Genomic DNA, 21,726 nt, shown 5'->3' on the forward strand with positions numbered 1-21,726 from the left:
ATCTAATTCCCTCTTTAACACACATAAGAACATATGCAATTGGCACTAATTTTCACACACCGATACAGAGATTAAATCTCATTGAACCAAAGTTGAATCGGGGAAAACCAAAGATGTACAAGGTTGACTCATGAATCGAAACAATGTAAATCAAAACCAAAAATAGTGAACGGAACCTGAACGAGATCAATGTTTGTTGTCCATGACTGAGCGGGGGAAGACGCACCTTCGTTCTTCGATCCAAATCTCGTGGAGAAGAAAAGGCAAATCGCGAGATGAGAAGGAGGTTTCAATCCATGGCTGGCTGAGTGAGAATGAGATTAGGGTTCGCGAAATAGAAGATGGGTTTCAGAGGAAAACGTGAATGAAACTCGAACGAAGCAATTGAAACCCGAACGAAGCAAATGAGTTAGGGTTCACGTGACCCCTTCTAATTTTAACAAATTTTAATCAATTTGCGGCGCCTTCCCCAACCGCCGCTAAATGAACCGCTGCTAAAATCTTAAAAACCGCCCCAATTAAATATAGACCGCCTCTAATTGTATTTAAACTGCGGCGCTTGGCTTAACCGCCTCAATATTACTTTTTGCGGCGGTTTTTGAAGAACCGCCGCAGAATGTCCGCTGCTAACTGTTATTTTTCTTGTAGTGATAAGAAGTTAGCACAAAGGATGTTAAACCCATATACATGGGACCTACATGTGAATTCTTGACAAAGTAATACACAACGGAAAGCATAAAGAAGAAAATTACATCATAAATAAATAGGAGTAGTGGTGGTGGCGACGATAGTGGCAGTGGTGGTGGTGGCAACAACAACGATAATAATGGCGGTTGTGGTAGTGGAGGTTAGAGTGGTGGTGGTTGTGATAGTGGCAACAATGGTGGTGGTAGAAATGGCAACAGTGGCAGTAGTGGCGATGACAGTAGTGGAGGTTGGTGGTGGTAACAGTGACAATAACAGTGTGGCGATAAAAATAAAAACTGAAATTAAAAATAAACATATTTTCTATATTTTAAAAATTTAAAAATAAGAACTATTTTGATAAAAAGTTATAAAATACTTCCTCCGTTCCAGAAAGTTTGTAGTTTAAGATTGTGACACAAAGAGTAAGAAATCAATTATTGATAGTATAATTTGACTAGATTGCCCTTATTTAATTTTACTAGTATGATGTGCATCTATTAAATTATACTTAGATAGAGAATAATGTAATTAAAAGATAGCAGTTGTGGTTGATTAATATGAAAGGTGATAAGTGATATAATATGTATTAAATGAAGGTATAAGTGGAAAAAATGGGAAAAAATGCATTGGTATCCTAAAACAACAAACTATATGGGATATTAAAATCATACCGTACTACAAACTTTCTGGAACGGAGGGAGTAGAAAAGACTTTTTAAAACAAGATTACAAGACACACCTTTTAATAACCATGCAAAATAACATTGCTATTTACACACACATATATAGTAGCTAGGACTCAATTCGCAACAGACGAAAGGTGCCGAGGATTGTGTACACAGAACACATTGTCCTTACCAACTCCCACGATCTCAACTTAATTGTTGAAAATATTTGACGCATGGGTCCATAGAATTGAAAATCAAGTTGTTTGTAATCCAGATTGAAAAAATTGTTGTATGTGAAATCATCATCCATGATTTCTTTTTTCTCAAGAGGACATAAATATAAACATTAAAATTGAATCAACTGGTTCCGACGTTTATGGTGAATAACAATTAACAAGATTCCAAACTCCACAAGGTAAATAACGTACAAGTGGGAAGAGTAAGGGCCTGTTTGGTTTGTACGTTTCCTGTTTTCATTTTTACTAAAAACTGAAAATAAAGTTGGAAATGTGTTTGCTCAGAAAAAAGAAAATGTTTTCAGAAAAAAATGGTGCTGGAAATGGCCCCAATTTTGAAAATAAAAAAACAACGTTTTCTACGTTTTCAAACTTTTAGAAAAGGTGGGTGGAGGATAAGGTGCAATAGGATGTGGGTCTTGCACCGGTGCAAGATAGGTGATGCCCAATTAGATTATGCCATCTGGCTAGGTGTGGAACTGGTTACCGTATTTGACTGTTAAAGGATAAAATATTTATTTTTTTAATTAAATGTGTATATGACAAGAAAGCCCCTTCATGTTTTGGTTCCTGGTCGGGTATCATGGGTCAGGTTTCATGGGTTGAATATGGATTTGATGTTTCTGCTTGAGATGGCTTGAGACATGTCGTGCAATCCCTGATTTTGATGGATTGAGGTCGTCGTGCGGTGGTTGATTTGGTCGGAGCCCTGCGATGGTGGATTTGGTCACTTTCACGGAACTATTTCTTCCACCGCCACTACTAACCGAGTGAGTGAGTCTCTTCCAACTCTCTTCTTCTCTTTCTTTTAACCAAAATGGTATATTATGTTGAATCATGGTTATGTAGTTGGACTGAATTCTAGTCTGGAAATGATTTCGATTATTGTAGGCTATGTTACCCTTGATTCATGATTTTACTACCAGTGCTTCAGGAGACACACTTCAATCTCCCACTGTAATACACACAATCAGACCCCGTGGTCGACCTAGAGGGAGGTCCAAGAAAAGGGGGATCTTCCGCACCGGATCTCCCATCCTCTGCTAGTCATTCTCAACTGGTATCTACTGCGAACTCTACAAGTGATAGGCAGCTCTTGGTACTACCAGCGGAATTGCAACAACCTCAGGGGGTGATGACACGGGCCCTTAGTGCTCTGACTATGGTATCTGCTTAGCTCTCAGTTTTCCTTCTATTGAAAGTAAGTACTCATTTTATAGATGGGATTTGCTGGGTTCGCAGCTGAGCCACATGAACCAGAGCCGTCTGCAACTACCCACAATGTGTTCAAACTAGATCCAAGAGAACTACCCACGTTATTATCTTACAATCTTAGAACAATATCAGCCACTGAACATATCTGATTTCGAATGGCAAAAGAAAAGAAATTTTATGATACAAAAAGGAACGAAATTTTAGACATGAGGAGGAATGGTGAGGAATATATCTGGTTCAACTCATTTCAATGGAGATTTTGGCTTCTGTGTGTTCGGTGGAAATGGTGAATTGGGTCAGTAAAGTATATCCAATTGGGTCAACCCATAAGGGTAAAAATGGTACTAACTAAATCATTTAATTCTTTTTTTTATTACAACCGGTCAAATATACCTGTTATAGCAGGTATTTTTTGGTCTTGCATCATGCAAGACCTAGGGTGCACTTGCACCCTAACAGCCACCTTTAGAAAACGCGGTGGCAAACTTGTTAATATGGTGAAGTTTTTTCTTTTTCGTAACTATTTCCTTTTTTGGTCATCTGATTGCACCCGCCCCCTTTTTTCTTCCATTTCTTTGTACGTTCCATAGTTCTACTTGAATTTTTTTTTGGTACGTATAGTTCCAAGGCACTTGATAAATGAACACATATATTATATTATATTATATTTTTTATTCATAAACTATTCATTAATGAGATATAAGTTTATTTTTATTACTAATTTGTATTAAATGTATATTATTTTTTGGTTTTCCAATGTATTCTATATATTATCGGTAGCTACCCAATAGAGGTAGCTCAGTTGGTAACGCAGACTGAGTGTACGAGTGGGAAGAGCTCTCTGGTTTGACTCCCACACAATACACTCTAGGGAGGGATGAAGAGTCTTAAGACTCTGGCAGCATTCAAAGAGTGACATGGTACCGGATGTTTATACCAAAAAATATTATCGGTAGCTATGAGAGTAATCCCCTGAGTTTCTGAGATCACGTTAAGTGAATACGTCTCTTTAAACAGAAGATTTCCCATACGCACCGCTCAAATATCAAATCTTGAACTAGATGTTTAAGGAACCCAGGACTATTGTTCTTTGTTTTAAATGTATTTAAAACAATAATTATTAATTTTATATTAAAAATAGTTAAATCAAACATGTTTCCAATATTTTTAGTTTTTGAAAATAGAAAATAGAAATTCAAAACAAACACATTTTCTACATCTTAAAAATTTGAAAATGAAAACTGATTTAAGAAAATAAAAAATGAAAATGAAAATAGAAAACGTTTTCTCAAACCAAACAGACCCTAAGTCTTCCACATGCAATATCGCTCTCCTCAGCAGATTTACATTATTTGTTGGAATTCTATTTAAAATAAGTCTGCAAGAAAATGCATTTATCTTTTAAGACACTCACATTTGGTAGAAAGATCTTAAATTAATTAAACATTTTCTGGAAAGTGAGGTCGAGAATATTAGGGCATGTTTGGTTTTTTAATTTCATCATTTTCTGATTTCATTTTCATAAAAAAAAAACAGTGTAGAAAACATGTTTACTTGAATTTTTAGAGAAAATATTTTCTAAAACAGGTGCAGATTCAAAAACAAATTAAAAAATCGTTATTTACTGTGTTTTCTATTAAAACACCTTGAAAATGAAAATGTGAAAACACGGTGGAAGTTTCGTAAATAAGTAAATAAGTGTTGGCTGAGAAAATAATATATATCAAATTAGAACATCAACACTTACATGTTAAAGACATGATTTTGGAGATGAAAGATTGTTGTCCTTGATTCAGTTCACCTACAAGGTTCAATGACCAAATCTTCCTCTCTATCTCGCACTCCATTTCACCACTCTCGATGGGGAAAGCTGTGGAGGAGTTAGCTTTCTGACTACGTGATTACAGTGAGGACCTAGCCAAACTTGTTATTACCCTAGCTACTCCCAACCCATCATGGGCCAAGGGTTACGACCTACACTCCACACTAATCAGATCACATACATGTACTCATGCCCAATTAAAATGGATCACTTAATTAATAAAGGAGCCTAATGCACCCGTTGTTAGAGTTATGAATTAACTCGTTATATATTCACAAACAAACAAAAAATTGATTGCGGCCAACAAATCGTTAGATTAATCTTACATTCTCCCACTTGGGCAAAACCAATTGTATGATTTAAATTTCAAAAAACATCCTTTTAAAAACGACTCTTGCATTAATAACTAATTTCTTAAAATGTGGCCACACACATTTTAAGAAAGCACATAATTCTAGGTGTAACATCTGAATACGACTCCGTCCAACAAAAGCTAAGCAATATCGAATCATGGAGATAATTATATCCTTGGTTGACATAAACCTTCCACGGTTACAAACACTACCGACTTCGTCAAGTAGTCATTAGTGTGGAGTGTGGCGAGAAAATAGCATGCCTATGCGATAGCCAAATTGCTATTTTCTTTGTCAGTCCTAACAATTTCTCTCAAATGCCTTAAAGCTAAAGAAATTGTATAGTTTTATAAACCATAATACCTCAGCTCCAATCTGGCATCGACCACCGGCATAGTGGTACTAACGACACCGAGTTAAAAATTATAATTATGCCTAAGTTCCAATCTGGCATCGACCACCGACATAGTAATCCTAATGACGCTGAGCTCAAAATTAAAATTGTGCCTCAGTTCAAATATGGCGTTGACCACCGACATAGAACACGCCGAGCTAGAATGTCAATTTCTCTCAATTGCATTAAAACCAAAGAAATTATATGATCTTAATACCATCATACCTCAACTCTAAATAGATGTCAATCACCGGCATAGAGGTCCCAACAACGCCGATGCTCAAAATTATTTAGTATGCCCCATACTCCTTTTTGTTGTTAATCACGGGCAGTCGGGCACGATGATTCTGACGACACCAGGTTCCAAGATTTTGCGATTGATAAACATACACAAAATCATATGCAATGATATATAAGATTAAACCATAATGTATTATCAATTGATTAAAATAAATAACACATGTCAACCCAACGTTATACATGTCCATTGATAAAGATTTAAATGACAATATTAATTCAATGCTCCCACTAACCAAACATATCAAAAGAACTTACCATGCCCATTTTCTCAATATGCATAGCTCATAAACACCTTAATTAGGCCTAAGTCCTTTGATTATGGGACTAAGCAATATACTATTTGATATAAATTTGTTCAACCAACTTATCTTCATTTCTCACAAAATACTTGACATGAAATGCTTCACATCAAAAGATATTTATTATTTGGTAAAGATGACAATTTTGATTTTTTAGGTTATTTTATAATAGGCTTTATAATACATGATTGTATAATGGAATATGTAACCCAAGTGGAAGATTGCTAAATATTTTCTAATACCATATATAATTAGTCATATAGTACATTACGATGTATCCATTTTATAATATTTTTACCTCACCCATGGTGTATGTCGGTAGGATCTTGGGCTACATAATTATTTCTTAAAGTCATATTAATTAATTTATCGAATACAAATTCTGGTCAAGAAAAATATTCAATGCCAACCAAATTTATCTGAAATATTTTGGGCAAATTTGTTCAGTTAAACACACAAGACAATGCCTATCAGTTAGTTAGATTCGCAAAGAAAAGTTGGTTAAAAATAGAAAGTCCAAAGCGTTATAAACATTCACTTATTTTTAGACATGAGCCAACCCAGCATATCAACCTCCTTGCATGAGGTACGCCATTGATGACGAAGATATAGAGCATAAACACTAAACCATACCCGAAAACAACTCAATCTAATCCACAAGATTGGAGGAGGAAGGTGCCTTTATAACCCTTCCTCTTTCAATTTTCTTCCTTGGCTCTCTCTTTTGAGAAAGTTCCATTTCAATTCTCCCATCATTGGTTTCGGCATCGACATTAGGACAAACCCCTAAACGCATTCATTCATGCATGCCTCAGATTTTTCTATTTCCAACCCAATTTTAATTGTATTTATTTACCAAAGGTTTGAACATTTCTCTTGTTAATGCTACCTCCATGGAATCAATTTCAATTTCAATTTCTTTTTGTTTTCTCCTCAAATCCAATGTTTTTGAAATGAGTTTATGTGTTTTTGAACGTCATGGTTAGCATGATCACCGCCATTTTTTTTGCAGAATTTCTAGTCGATATAAGCAATAAAAGATGGCTACCGCGGTGTTCTGCGGTTTAAAGCCGCTGCTATTTCGTGGCAAGATGAGCATTCTTGAGGTAAATTCAAGCTTTTTTTGTTGTTTCTATGAACTTTTTTCTATTAGCCCAATTAAACCCATTGCTCTTTCATCTCCCAATTCTCCTTGCACTTTCGCTTGACATCCTTCATTCCCGTTGTTTCTCACCACTCTCAACCGTCAACATTGTCGTCTAACACGCTTTGTCACTGTTGTCCCTGTCTAAGACCTTCCACGACAATGGGTGGAGAAAGTTAGGTGGTGGTGGATATGTATATAGATGGTGCCTAGTAGTGGACGAATAAGGTGTCAGGAGAGTATCGAGTGACGGTGAAAGGTATACCACATCGTAGCAACGATGGTGGTGGAAGGTGAATGCAACAATGGAGCGTGTCACAACAATGGTGATGACCGTGGTAGAAAGTACCTAGTAGCATTAAGAAATTTTTGAAACTAGAAATTACAAAAATTGAAATTTGATATTATATTGGAAGGTAGTTTAACTTTTTAGCTGCATGTAACCATTAAAAGACAGAGTTTCAGCATCAGTTGTTTGGAACACTACATAGATTTTCCAGGCACCCTTCTTAATGTATAACTTCAACCACTTGCAGGGATTGAAAGGCTCGCCTAAGAAGTCTAGCACACCTAAGAAGTGTAGCTCGCCGAAGAAGTCTAGCACACCTAAGAAGTCTAGCACGCCTAAGAAGTCTTCAAGATCTCAGAGCAAGGGAAATGGAGAGTCATTGGAGTTGTCATTTGTAGGAGCAGACCAATTGATCTTAATGGTGGAGATTCATAAGAAGATCTTAGCATTCAGGGACATCATGGACCTAGCTCCATGTAACAGCTCTGCTTCCTTACGTGAGGTAGAAAAAAAAATATCCTCTTGAGATCAAAGATTGCATTCACTCATTATTCTTGTCTTCTTTATTAATTTATCTTTCATTTGACATATCATAGATGGTTATGAGAACCCTGCAAGATCTGCATAAGCTCTACCCAGGGGTTGTAACAAAATTACAAGTCTCAAGGATTATGGACAAGCCTATAGATCAGGTTTCAATAGCTAACTGCAAATGAAATTGTCCTCATTGTAATACTGCTAAAATATTAGCTTCCCAAAATACTAAAAGCAGACAATTTTTTGCACCAGGTTATGGCCTACTTCTGTGAGGCTTTGAAGTCTCTTGGAGAGTCATGGATAATGGATACTGATGGAATGGACAAGCTCAACATTGTATTACCATCATGCAAGGATAAAGGCAACATGAGTCAATTGGGTATGCTATCTATAATTTTATCATCTTGTCAAATGGTTTATCAGATAAAATAATGGACTAAATAGTGTCTTTGGTCCTTAAAAGAAATAGTGTTGGTTGGTTATTTTCATCCCTTACAAGGCAAATAGGAAATTTAGTCATTCTAAGGACTAAAATGGATCACCTTTTTCACCTTTCGAGGATTCTATTGATCATATCTTTCATCTTTCAAGGACTCAATTGAAGGTTTTTCATCTTTTAGATGATAATATTTTGTCTATTATCATCGATTTTATTGAAGTTTCTCTATTTCTTTTGCAGGTGAAACTATGCTGGCCCTTCTTGATTGTTTGATGAAGGTGGCATATGAGAGGTTTGATATCATCCCGGAAGAAGATGAGCAAAAGAAAGAGTTCAGCCCAAGGTCAAGTAGTCCATTTGAGAAATTCATAATGAGATCCTCTTCCTTTTCAGATAGCACCAGCACCTTCAGCACCTTCTCTGGAAGCTCTTCTCCTGTGACACCAAAATCAGTACTTCCAGAAATAATCAAGTACTCTTCAAAATCTGGAGATAGTCCCAGAAGTTCTTGCACCTCACCACTTCTCTTGACTCTCAGGGTTCAAGCTGTTGGAAAGCTTAACCCAATTGATCTTAAGCGCTTGTCTTTCCAGATGACACCAACACGAATTCACAAGATAGAAGAGGAACCAGCCAAGGAAGTTGAACTGGGAGAAAAGGTAGCAAGTCCTAAAAGGGACACATCAGAAGATCTTGTGTTTGATCAGAGCCCAACTGAGGAATCAGATAGCACAAGTGATGATCACAAAAAATCAGATAAAGCTCAAGATGTGGAGCTACCACAATGTACCAAAGCAGCAGAAACACCTTCTCTCATGCACCAAGAACCATTACCTTCACTTGCAACTCCACCTCCTCCTCCTCCTCCCCCACCTTCTATGATGGTGATAAAGCCAAAAACTATGCTACCACCACCCCCGCCACCACCACCCATGAAGGTAATGCAAAAGACTAAGTCACAAGTACCCCCACCACCCCCACCACCTCCCACCCCATCCATGATAATGTCAAAGACAAAAACATCACCACCACCTCTGCCACCACATTTACCTCCGCCTCCCCCACCACCAGCACCGAAATTGCAGCAAAGTGATGCAGCAGTTAAGGCGCCTCCGCCTCCACCTGTGCCTTCAACTTCAGGTTCAAAAACAACAGCTGCTGCTACAGCTCCACCACCTCCACCACCACCTATGAAAGGTGGATCAGTTCCAGCACCTCCACCACCAATGCTATTAGGAAAGGGCGGTGCCCCACCACCACCTCCACCTGGAGCAGGGAGATCCTTGCGTGCAAAGTCAACTACTAAGTTGAAAAGATCAACACAAATAGGCAATCTATATAGAACTCTTAAGGGAAAAGTGGAAGGATCAAATTCAAACCTGAATGGCAAATCATCTGCTGGTAAAAAGGGTGGAGTTGGAGGAGGAAATGCTGGAGGAAAAGGAATGGCTGATGCTCTAGCAGAGATGACAAAAAGGTATGCTTTTTAAACCATCCACTACACCATAATCTTCCAAGGAGATCTTATACTTTGTTAACTTTATTAAGCCTTGGAAGTTGGAACCAAATGTGTCACTGATTTTCTTTTCTTTCTCCTGTTTTGTATTTTCCTTACTTTTTGTTAGATCCTCTTACTTCCAGCAAATAGAAGAAGATGTTCAAAAGTACACAAAACAAATCATAGAGCTTAGGCCTAAAATTTCCAATTTCAAGACAAGTGACATGACAGAGTTGATCAAGTTTCACAGAGATGTTGAATCCATTCTTGAGAATCTAACAGATGAATCACAGGTTAGTTTAGAAAACTCATGTCTCTTTGATTTACAAAGCCATTCATTACAGTTGGTTCTTTCTTTCATTTACCATGGTAAGAAATTATGTTGTTGCACAGGTGCTATCACGGTTTGAAGATTTCCCCACGAAGAAATTGGAAGCTGTAAGAATGGCTGCAGCACTATTCAATAAGTTGAATTCAATTCTTACTGAGCTTCAAAATTGGAAAGTAGTGACTCCCTTGGGTCAGCTCCTGGACAATGTTGAACGTTATTTCACCAAGGTAATACAAAACCATCATCTTTATTCAACTTTGTGTCATTATACTATAATTTCTAACATCAAATAGCAACGTGCAGATCAAAACAGAATTAGATGCTTTGGAACGAACCAAAGATGAAGAATCTAAGAAATTCAAGGGTCAAAACATCCAATTTGACTTCCACATTCTTGTAAAGATCAAGGAAGCAATTGTGGATGTTTCCTCAAACTGCATGGAGTTGGTGCTTAAGGTATCCAAGTTATAGAACAATGTGAAACTATAAAACTACGTTTCACCATACCATGACCGACCGACATTCTTACCGTCAGGAAATCATGCATCCATCCAGTAAAGTCAGGGGTCCTGACTCCTGATAGCATGATTTCCTGACTGCAGTGTATCTAAATACAAAGGAAACTAACATTATTTTCCTTAAACTTAATGCAGGAGAATCGCGAGGGTGTTGCCAAGAGTGATGGACAAAAGAAGGTATCTGGTAAATTGCTTTGGAGGGCATTCCAATTTGCATTCCGGGTTTACACTTTTGCCGGTGGACATGATGATCGTGCTGACAATCTAACAAGAGAATTGGCTAAGGAAATAGAAAGTGACCCGAACCATCCATGATATATATACACTTGATTTGTATTATGTATATGGGGAGTGTGAAAATTAACATGGTGAGGTTCTTTCAGGATACCCATCATGAGTCCCTTTTTTTCTTTTTAGTTTCAAAGCCATTTGTGCATAGTAAATGATTGTTGGCGATTGGGAGATATAATTTTGATAGGAGCTAGTCATGTTTGGAGAGTTTTGAAAATTAACTGCGACCGAAAGTATGAAGCTAAACATGAAGCTTCACCACTGTAGTTTGTCCTATATGTATATTTTATAGTGTGTCCCATATGTATATTTTATACACATTAAATATATTGGAGTTTTATAGTAATGGATTCCCCTTTGTTGTTTTGGCCTTTGTTCTGCATGCAACAATCATCAAACACTAGTGAAATTAAGATACAATTATATAAGATGACATGAAAAATAGTCAACTTTCTCACTACAAGTTGAACTTCATTTTTCATTAGGGTTTGAGTGTTCTTCCATATGGGGTTTGGTGCACCGCTGACCGCTGTCTCTTGAATTCTGGGCTTGCATGTCCAGTGCGAGAGTGTGGCTGTCTACGTAGTGTACGTCTCCTGCTTGTGTGTTTTTTTCACGGTTTGGTGGTATTGTTTTCCTGCTTCTGTGCGGGCTGATTCTATTTTCGCTGCGATGGGATCCTTCATGGACGATCCGGAGTTTGATCTGGAAGGTGTGGAGAAGGAGGTGCTGCACGTTGGCTGCTTTGAACCCTTGCTAGAATTGGATGAGAAAGTCTGGTTGTTAGGGGTGGTCCTTGCGAACCACTCGGTGAGTGCTTTTGGGTTCAAGAATGTGATGCGAGAGCTATGGCAGTCCAGGAATTGTGTGGAGATTCGGCATGCGGGACAGAATTTCTTCACGTTCAGATTTGCAACCCCAAAGGACAGAGACCTAGTGTTGAAGTCGGGGCCTTGGTTCTTTGAACGACATATGCTGGCCCTTAATGTTTACGATGGGAAAAGTGACCCATGTCGCGTCCCGCTAACGAAGGTGCCTTTCTAGATCCAGATTCAAGGCCAAGGCTTACCGTTCGAAGGGAGAACCGAAGCTGTGGCTAGATCGATTGGGAATGCTTTTGATGGTTTTCTAGAATAGGATAAGTCCGAGGCGAGTAAGTATGGCTCAGTATTCAGGCTTCGTGCTTGGGTGCGGGTCGATGCTCCGATCCGCCGGGGCCAAATGATAGTGGCTGAGAATGGGGCTCCTCTCAAGCTAAGGTTCAAGTATGAAAAGCTCATCAACTTCTGCTATAGGTGTGGCAGAATGGACCACGTCCAGAAGGAGTGCGGTTATGTGATACCAGAAGGTGGCTTCCCGTTTGGGCCCTGGCTTCGGGAGGAGGGTGACAAGTACTTAGTTCCAAAGTGGAGGCCTGGTGGGGGGGAGAACCCGTGAGTTTCGTGGGGAGGATTCTTCCGGGCTGGAGGGTGAGTTGGAGGGGGACGGGGGTGGTGAGGAAGAGGGTGGGGTGGGTGTTGCTCAGGTTGATGGTGGCGGGGTGGGAGAGGTTTCGAGAGAGGGCAGTCGGGTGAGTGAGGGGAATGGTAGCGAGGGTTTTGGAGCGACCTCCGGAGCTCCATTGGAGAAAAGGAGGGCAGAGAGCGAGGAGGGAGCAAAGGAGGGAGGTGTGGGTGGGAAGCTAGTAATTGGTGGAGGGGGGTCTAGTGCTGGGACAGGGGATAGGAGGGAGGGGAGTGGCTTCAATTTCTCCAGCCCTCCTTTTCGCGGGAACCGTGGGGGTGGGCGCCGCGGGGGCTCACGTGGTGGTTTGCCAAGGATGGCAAGTGGTGTCCGAGATAACTTGGATAAGGAGAAGGTAATTAGGAAGAGGCCAAGCACTTATTCTGCCAATGGAGACAGGACGGGATTTTCTCCTCCTTTGAAGAAAATAGTTCCAGAAAACGTTTCTGATAATGGTTTGGGATCGGCGGCGGCTGCGGTGCAGTCCCGCCCACCTCAATGAGGATTTTAGTGTGGAACTGTCGTGGGCTTGGGAACCCACAGGCAGTTCTAGCCCTGAAGGGGCTAATCCATTCTAAAGCTCCTGATGTGGTCTTCGCTATGGAGACTAGGATGTATACGTCTGAGGTGTTGCGACATAGAGGTATGTGTGGTTTACAAAATGTTTTTCCTGTTCACTGTGCAGGGTCTGGTAAGTCTAGAGCGGGTGGCCTTTTCTTGATGTGGAACTCAGAAGTTGAGGTTGTTATCCTATCAGCTTCTCTGAACCATATTGCTTTCTCCCTGGTGCACCCTGATCACGACACTCCAATGCATATGCTGGGGGTGTACGGTTTCCCAGAGGATGGAAATAAAATTCTTACTTGGCAGTTGATTCAGTCCCATGGGCCACTGGCTAACGGTGTCCCTTGGATGTGTTTAGGAGATTTTAATGATATTTTGTCCCCCATTGATAAGTTGGGTGGTGATCCTCCGGATCTGTTACATTTGCAAACAGTTTTAACGACTGTTTCAAATTGTGGTTTGCATGATGTTGGTTTTTCAGGTTATAGATTCACGTGGTCTAACAAAAGGGTGGCTCCCGGCACGATTGAGGAGAGACTAGACTATGCTCTAGCTAATGATGCGTGGGATGACCTGTGGCCTACCACGAATGTTACTCATTTACCCAGGTATCGTTCTGATCATAATCCTTTACTTATAAGTTGTGGTGCTAGGGGTATGAGGCAAGAGTTGCGAAGGACTCGAATGTTTCGTTTTGAGGAGTTGTGGCTCCAAGATGGAGAGTGCAGGGAAGTGGTGACTGAGGCTTGGTGTAATGGGCCAGGAACAAATGTGACATCCAAGTTGAGCTCCTTAGGTTCATCCCTTCAGGAATGGGGGCGTGAGAAGTTTGGTGATATTCCAAAGAAAATTTCCGACACTAAAGCTCTCCTCCAAAGGCTACAAAGGAAAACACAATCAGAGCAGATAGTGTGCCAAGTGAGAGAGGCAGAGGGTGAGCTGGATAAACTACTTGAGCAACAAGAAATATGGTGGAGTCAGAGGTCCAGGGCTAATTGGCTTAAATTTGGTGACAAAAATACCAAATTTTTTCAGCAGAAGGCTACACAAAGGAAGAAAAGGAATTTGATTGAGAAAATAAAGGATGACGGCGGCAGAGAATTTATTGATGACCCTAGCATCGGGAGAGTGCTGGGAGACTATTTTACTAGCTTGTTTACTAGTTCCTCACCGTCGGGAGTTCAGGAAGTTGCAGCTCTTGTGGCGAATAGGGTTAATGCTACTCATCTTGAGGTGTTGTCTGAGCCTTTCACGAAGCAGGATATAGAAGAAGCTTTGTTCCAGATGCATCCGACAAAAGCTCCGGGGATGGATGGTTTTCCAGCGCTCTTCTACCAGAGACATTGGGATCTTATTGGCGATGATGTTGCTCATTTCTGCTTACAGGTTCTTCATGGAACTGCTTCACCAGGTAGCATTAATAATACTTTGTTAGTTTTAGTTCCAAAAGTTAAGAAGCCGGAACATGCTACGCAGTTCAGGCCAATTAGCTTGTGCAACGTTTTATTTAAGATAATTACTAAGACCATTGCAAATAGATTGAAAATCATTTTGCCTGATTTGATTTGTAACACTCAAAGTGCCTTTGTTCCTGGTCGTCTGATTACAGACAATGCCTTGGTGGCGTTTGAATGTTTCCATTATATGAAGAAAAGAATTACTGGCCGGAATGGCATGATGGCTTTAAAATTAGATATGTCGAAAGCTTATGACCGAGTTGAGTGGTCTTTTCTGAGTTGTGTGCTTCAGAGCATGGGTTTCCCAGAATGTTGGGTGAATTTAATTATGAACTGTGTTTCTTCAGTTAATTTTTCAATTATGTTGAATGGAAACCCCCAACCATCTTTTTTACCTCATCGAGGCCTAAGACAGGGGGATCCTCTCTCGCCATATTTGTTTATCCTATGTGGGGAAGTTTTTTCTGCTCTAATTCAGAAAGCAATTGTTGCAGGGTCTTTGCATGGTATCAAGGTGGCTCAAAAAGCCCCTGTGATTTCCCATTTACTTTTTGCAGATGATAGCATCGTGTTTGCTAAAGCTAATAGACAGGAGGCGGAATGCATTTCTGATATACTTACTACTTATGAAAAGGCCTTAGGACAAGTTATAAATCTGGATAAATCAATGCTCTCAGTTAGCCGTAATGTGCTTGATACTAGTTTCAATGAGCTTAAACAGTTTTTGGGTGTAAAGGCAGTGGAGAGTTTTGACAAGTACTTGGGACTTCCAACTATTATTGGTAAGTCTAAATCCCAGATTTTTAATTTTGTTAAAGATAGAGTTTGGAAAAAGCTTAAGGGTTGGAAAGAGAAGTTCCTCTCTCGTGCCGGGAGAGAGGTTCTGATCAAATCCATAGCTCAAGCCATTCCCTCTTATGTTATGTCTTGCTTCATTCTGCCTGACAAATTGTGTGCAGAGATTGATAGTATGATTGCCAATTTCTTCTGGGGTGGAGATGCTACCAAACGGGGCCTTCATTGGGTCAAGTGGAGTCATATGTGCCGGCACAAGAATGACGGTGGTCGTGGTTTCCGTGATTTTAAATCGTTCAACCTGTCTTTGGTGGGGAAGAATTGGTGGCGGATTTATTCTCAGCCTGATACTTTGCTTGCTCAAATTTTCAAGGCTGTGTATTTCCCTAGAACAACCTGTTGGGATGCCAAGAGAGGGTATCGGCCTAGTTATGCGTGGACTAGTATTTTGAAATCAAGAGTGATTTTTGAAAAAGGGGCGCGGTGGAGAATTGGTGATGGGAAAAAGGTCCACATTTGGAAGGATAATTGGCTTCCCCAAGGTGCACCTCTTTTATATAGGGAAGATTTGGTGGCTGAATGGGGTATTAATACTGTCTCTGATCTGCTTGTACAGCCGCATGGGGCCTGGAACGTACCATTATTGGAGATGGTTTTTGCGCCCATAACAGTGAAACGCATTACTGAAGTACCAATTCCTATGTTTCGGGGTGAAGATTCTTTATTTTGGCCCTGTACTATGAATGGTATGTATAGCTGCAAGTCTGGATATCAACTCCTTCAGTCTTTGGCTCATGAGGTTGCCCCTTCTTCTTCTCGAGGTGTTAATTTGCTGCCTGGTTTGTGGAAAAAATTCTGGCGGTCGAGTGCTTTACCAAGATGTAAAGACTTGGCGTGGCGTGCGATCAAGGGAGTGCTTCCGGTTCGGGGAAGCCTGAGGCACCGTGGGGTGGATGTAGATGCTGTGTGCCCTTTCTGTGAGGCTGAGACTGAGACAACTGATCACGTTTTGGTGAGGTGCCCGGCGGTTCAGCCTTTCTGGTTTGCTTCACCGTTGGCGATCCGGGTGGCCTCTTTCTCGACCATGCATGAGCTGACTGTGGCTTTCCTTTCTTCAGCAGAGGATGAGTTAGTGGCTGGTTTCCAGACCTGGTTGTATGCCCTTTGGGAAGCCAGGAATGCTTTAATTTTCAATGGAAGGCAGGTCACCATGGCAGGTTTATTGCAGCATTTTGTTAAGCTGACGGAGGCTTCCCCACCGTGTCCAGCTCCGGTGCTTCGTGGGAGGAGGGAACCAGCTTCTTCTTGGTCACGACCACGGCAAGGGATAGTAAAGATTAATGTGGATGCTTCATACCGTGAGGGGGAGGGTGCCAGCTACGGTTTGGTGGCGCGGAACTATTTAGGCGAGGTCCTCGCGGCGGCGGCTTCCACTTCTGTTCCAACCATGTCCGCGACTTTGGCAGAGGCTCAAGGATTGCGTTGGTCCATGGTTATGGCAAATGAGCTTGGCTTCATGAATGTGTGCTTCGAAACTGATAGCTTACAAGTTTACAGGGGTTGGAGTAGTTCCTTTCAAGGTGGCTCGTATTTGGTTTCAATTTTATCTGATTGTCATAGACTAGCTTCTCATTTTATTTCAGTTTCTATTTCTTTTGTTCGCCGTAATGGCAATGCGGTCGCTGATTATCTTGCTCGGCATGCTTCCTCTTATCCGGGGTGTGTCTGGTTAGAAGAAGGCCCGCCTGAGATTACTCCGCTTGTGGACACTGATGTTATGGCTTCTATGCCACGTTCTACTTAATATATTATATATGCTACTTTCAAAAAAAAAAAATGAAATTGGCTTCATTGAAGTTTAGCATAACATGTTTTGTTTATGTAATTACAAAGAAAATTATCTATAGAACTTTGAACATAATAAGGCGAAATTCAATAAGAGGAGAGAAAATTACCGACTTGTGAGGGATTGAAAGTGCCTTCAACCGAGAAATCAACACAACATTGTTGGGATACTGTGACAATCTTCAATGTCTGACTACTGACCATGTCCCCCACGATGTGCTAACTCAAATGGAATGATCTTTCTGGTGTCGGAGCTCCCGGCGGAGACACAGAAGCGGCCGCCAACAGTAGCATGATGGGGAAGAATCATTGGTATCGGTGGGGTGAATAACCAGTGGAAAGTAAGAGATAGAAAAACAGAATGGTCGTGGAAGGGAAGAAGAATTTGTTGAATTGAAGTTGTTTTGGATGAATGAATTCATTTCAATCATTACTTGTTCAAGGAGATTGATAATGATTAATAAATCTCAATATATTTTTTTTGAGATTAACTTCAAAAGAAACACACATTGATGTCAATACATCAGCCTAACATCAAAGAAAGAGCCGCTAAAGGGACCTCCTCAACCCAAACCGAATAAGCATAGGTAGAGGAATTCTTAGCTAGAAAGTTGCAACACAATTATGTATGCCTAAGAGGCTAAGAGCATCTCCAATGGTGAGATCTTATTTTGGGACTTGGACTTAATTTACTTTTTGTGGGCCCGGACTACCACATAGGATTCAAGGCACTCATAAGGTCCCGATACACATTTTGCTTCAGTGGTTGAGATCTTATTTTACTTTTGATTAGACCCACAGTACCCAATATATTTATATTATTTATTTTCCCTTCTTACTTTTCACTTTAGGTTCTGGTACTTAATGAGAGAAAAAAATATTGCAAGAAGGGAAAATAAAGATTCGAATCTAACAAGATTCGAATCTTATTTTAAGATCTCAATTTAAGGACTCCATTGGAGATGCTCTAACAAAAGAAAGGCAAGCATAATAAAAACTAGAACAAAGTCTACGACAATCACTGACAACTAAGGCTAAATAAGAGTGATCGTCCTCATTGTGCCACCACCACTAATATAACTGAAGACAATGTGTCTCCAAGATCACCCGCTAGAACCCGAGCTCCGATGCTAAATGCCCACCGAAAGCAAGTTGTTTCCACCAAGAGACGAGATATAGTTGAGCTCGGGAAGGAGGTCATTGAAGCCATAATGACCCCTTCTAGTTTCAAGCCACCATTCCTCACCCCCTGCGTCCCTCACCAAGGCGTCGAAATTCACCTTTAATATACAAGGTTTTGGCCTCCACCACTTTGAAGGGAGTTCACGGCTACCTCTCGTCACCACCCGCGACGTGACAGCTTGCTGGCCATACAGAGTTGTTGCGCGAGCAAGAATCTCCCCACAATCAAACCTCTTCCCCTAAAAAATCGTGTTGTTCCTTGCTTCCCATATCACAAAGATTAGCGTTTGAACAACAACAAGAACCCAGGTTCAACCTCACGCACTATAGCAGCCATGATCTCTACCACCGAACCAAAGCAATCTCTCCGCAAAGAAAGGGAGAGCGAAACCAAACACCCATAGTCACTAAGAACGAGAGCAACAAGTGCTCCAAGGGTTCCAAGTTCTCACCGCAAAGGCAACAACTGGGGTCAATGTCCAAAAGCTAAACCCTCAAAAGCTCAATTTTTTTTATAAGCAAATCTTAATTGTTAGAAATGTTAATAAATTAATCTCTCCTCCGGGTTCGAACCCGGGACCCTACACCCCACCCAATCCTTATTTCCCTAGCTCTTACCACTTGAGCTATCCTTCGGGGACCTCAAAAGCTCAAATGTTTATTCATCCAAAGCTAAACTACTCTCTGTTTGGTAGAGAAGAGAGAGATAGGGAAGATAGAGTAGAGAAGAAAGAAGTGAGTAGAGAGAAATAGGTGAGAAATAGAGTAGATTTATTGAGTTGTTTGATATGGTAGAGATAAAGAAGAGAGATGAGAAATAATAAGGTGGGAGAGAGATAAAAAATTAAGTTTTGATTAAAAAATCATATTAAAATACAAAAAATGAAAAGTTGACTGTCATATGCAAATAGTGGTGGTTTAAACCGCCACTAATTACCAGAAACGAAAAAAAAAAAAGTCATCCCCCATCTCTTCGCAATTTGCGAAGAGATTGAAAAGGAGAAAAATCTCACCCTCAATCTCTCTCTTCCCTGCCATTAATGCTAGCCAAACAAGGTAACTTCACTCATCTCTCTTCTATCTCTCTCTCTTACATCTCCCTCTCTTCTATCTCACCTTTAACAAACAAAGCATAAGAGATGATAGTAGAAATTAAGTTCACGACTCTCTAGTATGTGAGTGAGATTTTTAAGGAGAATCAAGTAGAGAAAAACTTTTTTTAAACGGTTGAAAAGTAGAAGTCATTTAGAATACTTGTAAGGAAAAGTCCTAAGAATACCTGTCATGAGAAGTCCTGCAGAATCTTTGAGAAGGAGGAGTCCTTCTTAATACCTGAGAAAGATGAGTTCTTGATAATACTTGAGAAGGAGAAGTACTTGTGAAATAAGAATTCCTTGGTAATACCTGGCTAAGTAAAAATCTTGGTGGATATCAAGGACTGAAAGTAGTCCAGGTTTGCGCGGAACCAAGATAAAAATTATGTGTATTCCTCCTCTCTTACTTTACCTCTTTGTTATTTGCTACAGCATTTTTGGCTTTTTGCCGCGGACAGAAAACCGCGGCATAATGCGAAAAAACTGTGGTCAAAAGCATATGCCACGGTTTGGCCGCGGTTTCCGTGTCGCAGTGTATGTGGCCGTGGCCAAGCTCAAGTGCCACGGTTTTGTCATGTTTAAGCCACGGTCTTCCCAAAGACTTAAGGCCGCGGTTAGCTTTATACCACAAATGTGAAGCCGTGGCTATACATCTTTCAGCCACGGTTTCATCGTGCCAGGTAGGGCCACGGTTGTATTTTAGGCCGCAGTTTACTAACCGTTGTCACATGCCACGGTTTTTAACATTACATCCTTCTACCCCATGAGACCTTTCCAAAATTAAGCATTGAAATACCACACGTATACATAACCAAAGCCTCTTTTTTTATTGATAAGCCAAAATGTATATAAACTAGAATACAAGGGGTACTCTAACCCACAATACAAAAAACAGAAAAAGCACTGAAGAGTTTAAGTAAATATGAAATAAAAAAGGGGCCTAAGGCAAAACCCATAACCGAAGCCACAACATAGCAAAGGGAACTGCGAACCTCCAAGCCACCACTTTCATAGAACAGCCTCCCAACATGCATACTTTCAGCACCTCATACAGGACCCGAAACAGAGAAACATATAAGGCTCCTAAAACAGCCACTTGATCAAGTCTAATGGAGGCAAAGCTCTGTTCCCCACCCCTTGAATCAACTATAAAGACCCAAAAAAGAGCAAAGACAAAGCAACAATCCAATGAAACTGAAGGCATTATGGGTAAGAAACGATAAAACAACATCTTACTTCAAAGTGAAAAGGCTAGTATGTAGAAAATTCAAGTCTTAATAGCCTCTAGTATTTATAATTTCTTGTAGGTTGATACTAAGATGTGAAGTTCTCATTGAAGTAACCAATCCACATAACAGCTTCTTAAATAAAGTAAATATACTAAAAGAAATTGATGCATACATAGTGGATTAGTGGGAGGAAGAAGTACCTATAACACTAAGAACATAAATCCTATTAGGCAAAAGAATTTTCATATCATTAAAAGATCTTAAGAACTGATCAAACATTTTGGTCCATATTTTAACTTAAAATAAGAATTCATGAGAAAAAAGGTTGAATACATCAGGATTTAAAGATGGAAGTTGGACAGTAAAAGTCAATAAATCAACAATTGGTATAAGTAGTTATTTAATTAGGATAGTGTTCTTACTTGGAAAAGGTATTTGAAGTTCTATATCTGAACTCTGCTTTTAATTAAGGGCAATGACTCAACTTTTCCATTCGAAGGGTCTGTAACTTTGAATCAAACAAATGAGAATTTTGTTAAGGCTGATAAAGAGATATTGTGAATGAGAAACCATTAACCAGCTAATGAAACAGAAGCCTAAATTTTCAGTTGATTGCAGAATATTAGTGAGCAATAAGTATCATACATTCATACTATCACTTCTACATTTCTACACTTCTACACGTCTCAAATGAAAAATGTGAATAACAAGTATTAAGCTTATTTCACAAACAACCAAATTGACAATGTCTAATGCTCTGTAATAAGAAATCTCTGGCTGAGTCAAGAAGTGGGAATACCTTAGTTGGATGTGCTACAAACTGTCCAAAGAAGAAACCTTTCTTCTCAAAAAACTTGTACATTTTAATAGCTTGTCTGCCAATCACAAAACAGAACAAGATGAAGTTATAAAAATAACATAAAACAAAATAAATAAACACACACACATAAAAAGCAAACATGTTACTTCACAAATTAGTACTCACGAACATAGCAGTTAACAACCCTATCATTAGTCCTTTGTCATTAGGGAATTTA

The 21,726-nt window shown here is 39.9% G+C and overlaps 1 protein-coding gene across 1 annotated transcript; it reads left to right on the forward strand.

The window, feature by feature from the left end:
* The first annotated feature begins 6,527 nt into the window (after positions 1–6,527).
* LOC130715998 (formin-like protein 6) lies at positions 6,528–11,366 on the forward strand. The gene is made up of 10 exons (XM_057566171.1): positions 6,528–6,834; positions 6,986–7,079; positions 7,654–7,908; positions 8,003–8,098; positions 8,196–8,322; positions 8,623–9,859; positions 10,008–10,173; positions 10,274–10,438; positions 10,515–10,667; positions 10,865–11,366. The coding sequence occupies exons 2-10, from the start codon at positions 7,014–7,016 to the stop codon at positions 11,042–11,044; spliced, it is 2,445 nt and encodes an 814-aa protein (XP_057422154.1). The 5' UTR covers positions 6,528–6,834; positions 6,986–7,013; the 3' UTR covers positions 11,045–11,366.
* Positions 11,367–21,726: the final 10,360 nt, after the last annotated feature.

This window comes from Lotus japonicus, chromosome 4 (assembly GCF_012489685.1).
Source record: "Lotus japonicus ecotype B-129 chromosome 4, LjGifu_v1.2".
Classification (NCBI taxonomy): domain Eukaryota; kingdom Viridiplantae; phylum Streptophyta; class Magnoliopsida; order Fabales; family Fabaceae; genus Lotus; species Lotus japonicus.

Bases quoted from the DNA above. Each gene is read 5' to 3' on its own strand.
- LOC130715998 (XM_057566171.1), top strand. From the start codon at position 7,014: ATGGCTACCGCGGTGTTCTGCGGTTTAAAGCCGCTGCTATTTCGTGGC. The intron at 7,909-8,002 runs GTAGAAAAAAAA...GACATATCATAG, and splicing joins GCTCTGCTTCCTTACGTGAG to ATGGTTATGAGAACCCTGCA. The intron at 10,174-10,273 runs GTTAGTTTAGAA...GTTGTTGCACAG, and splicing joins ATCTAACAGATGAATCACAG to GTGCTATCACGGTTTGAAGA.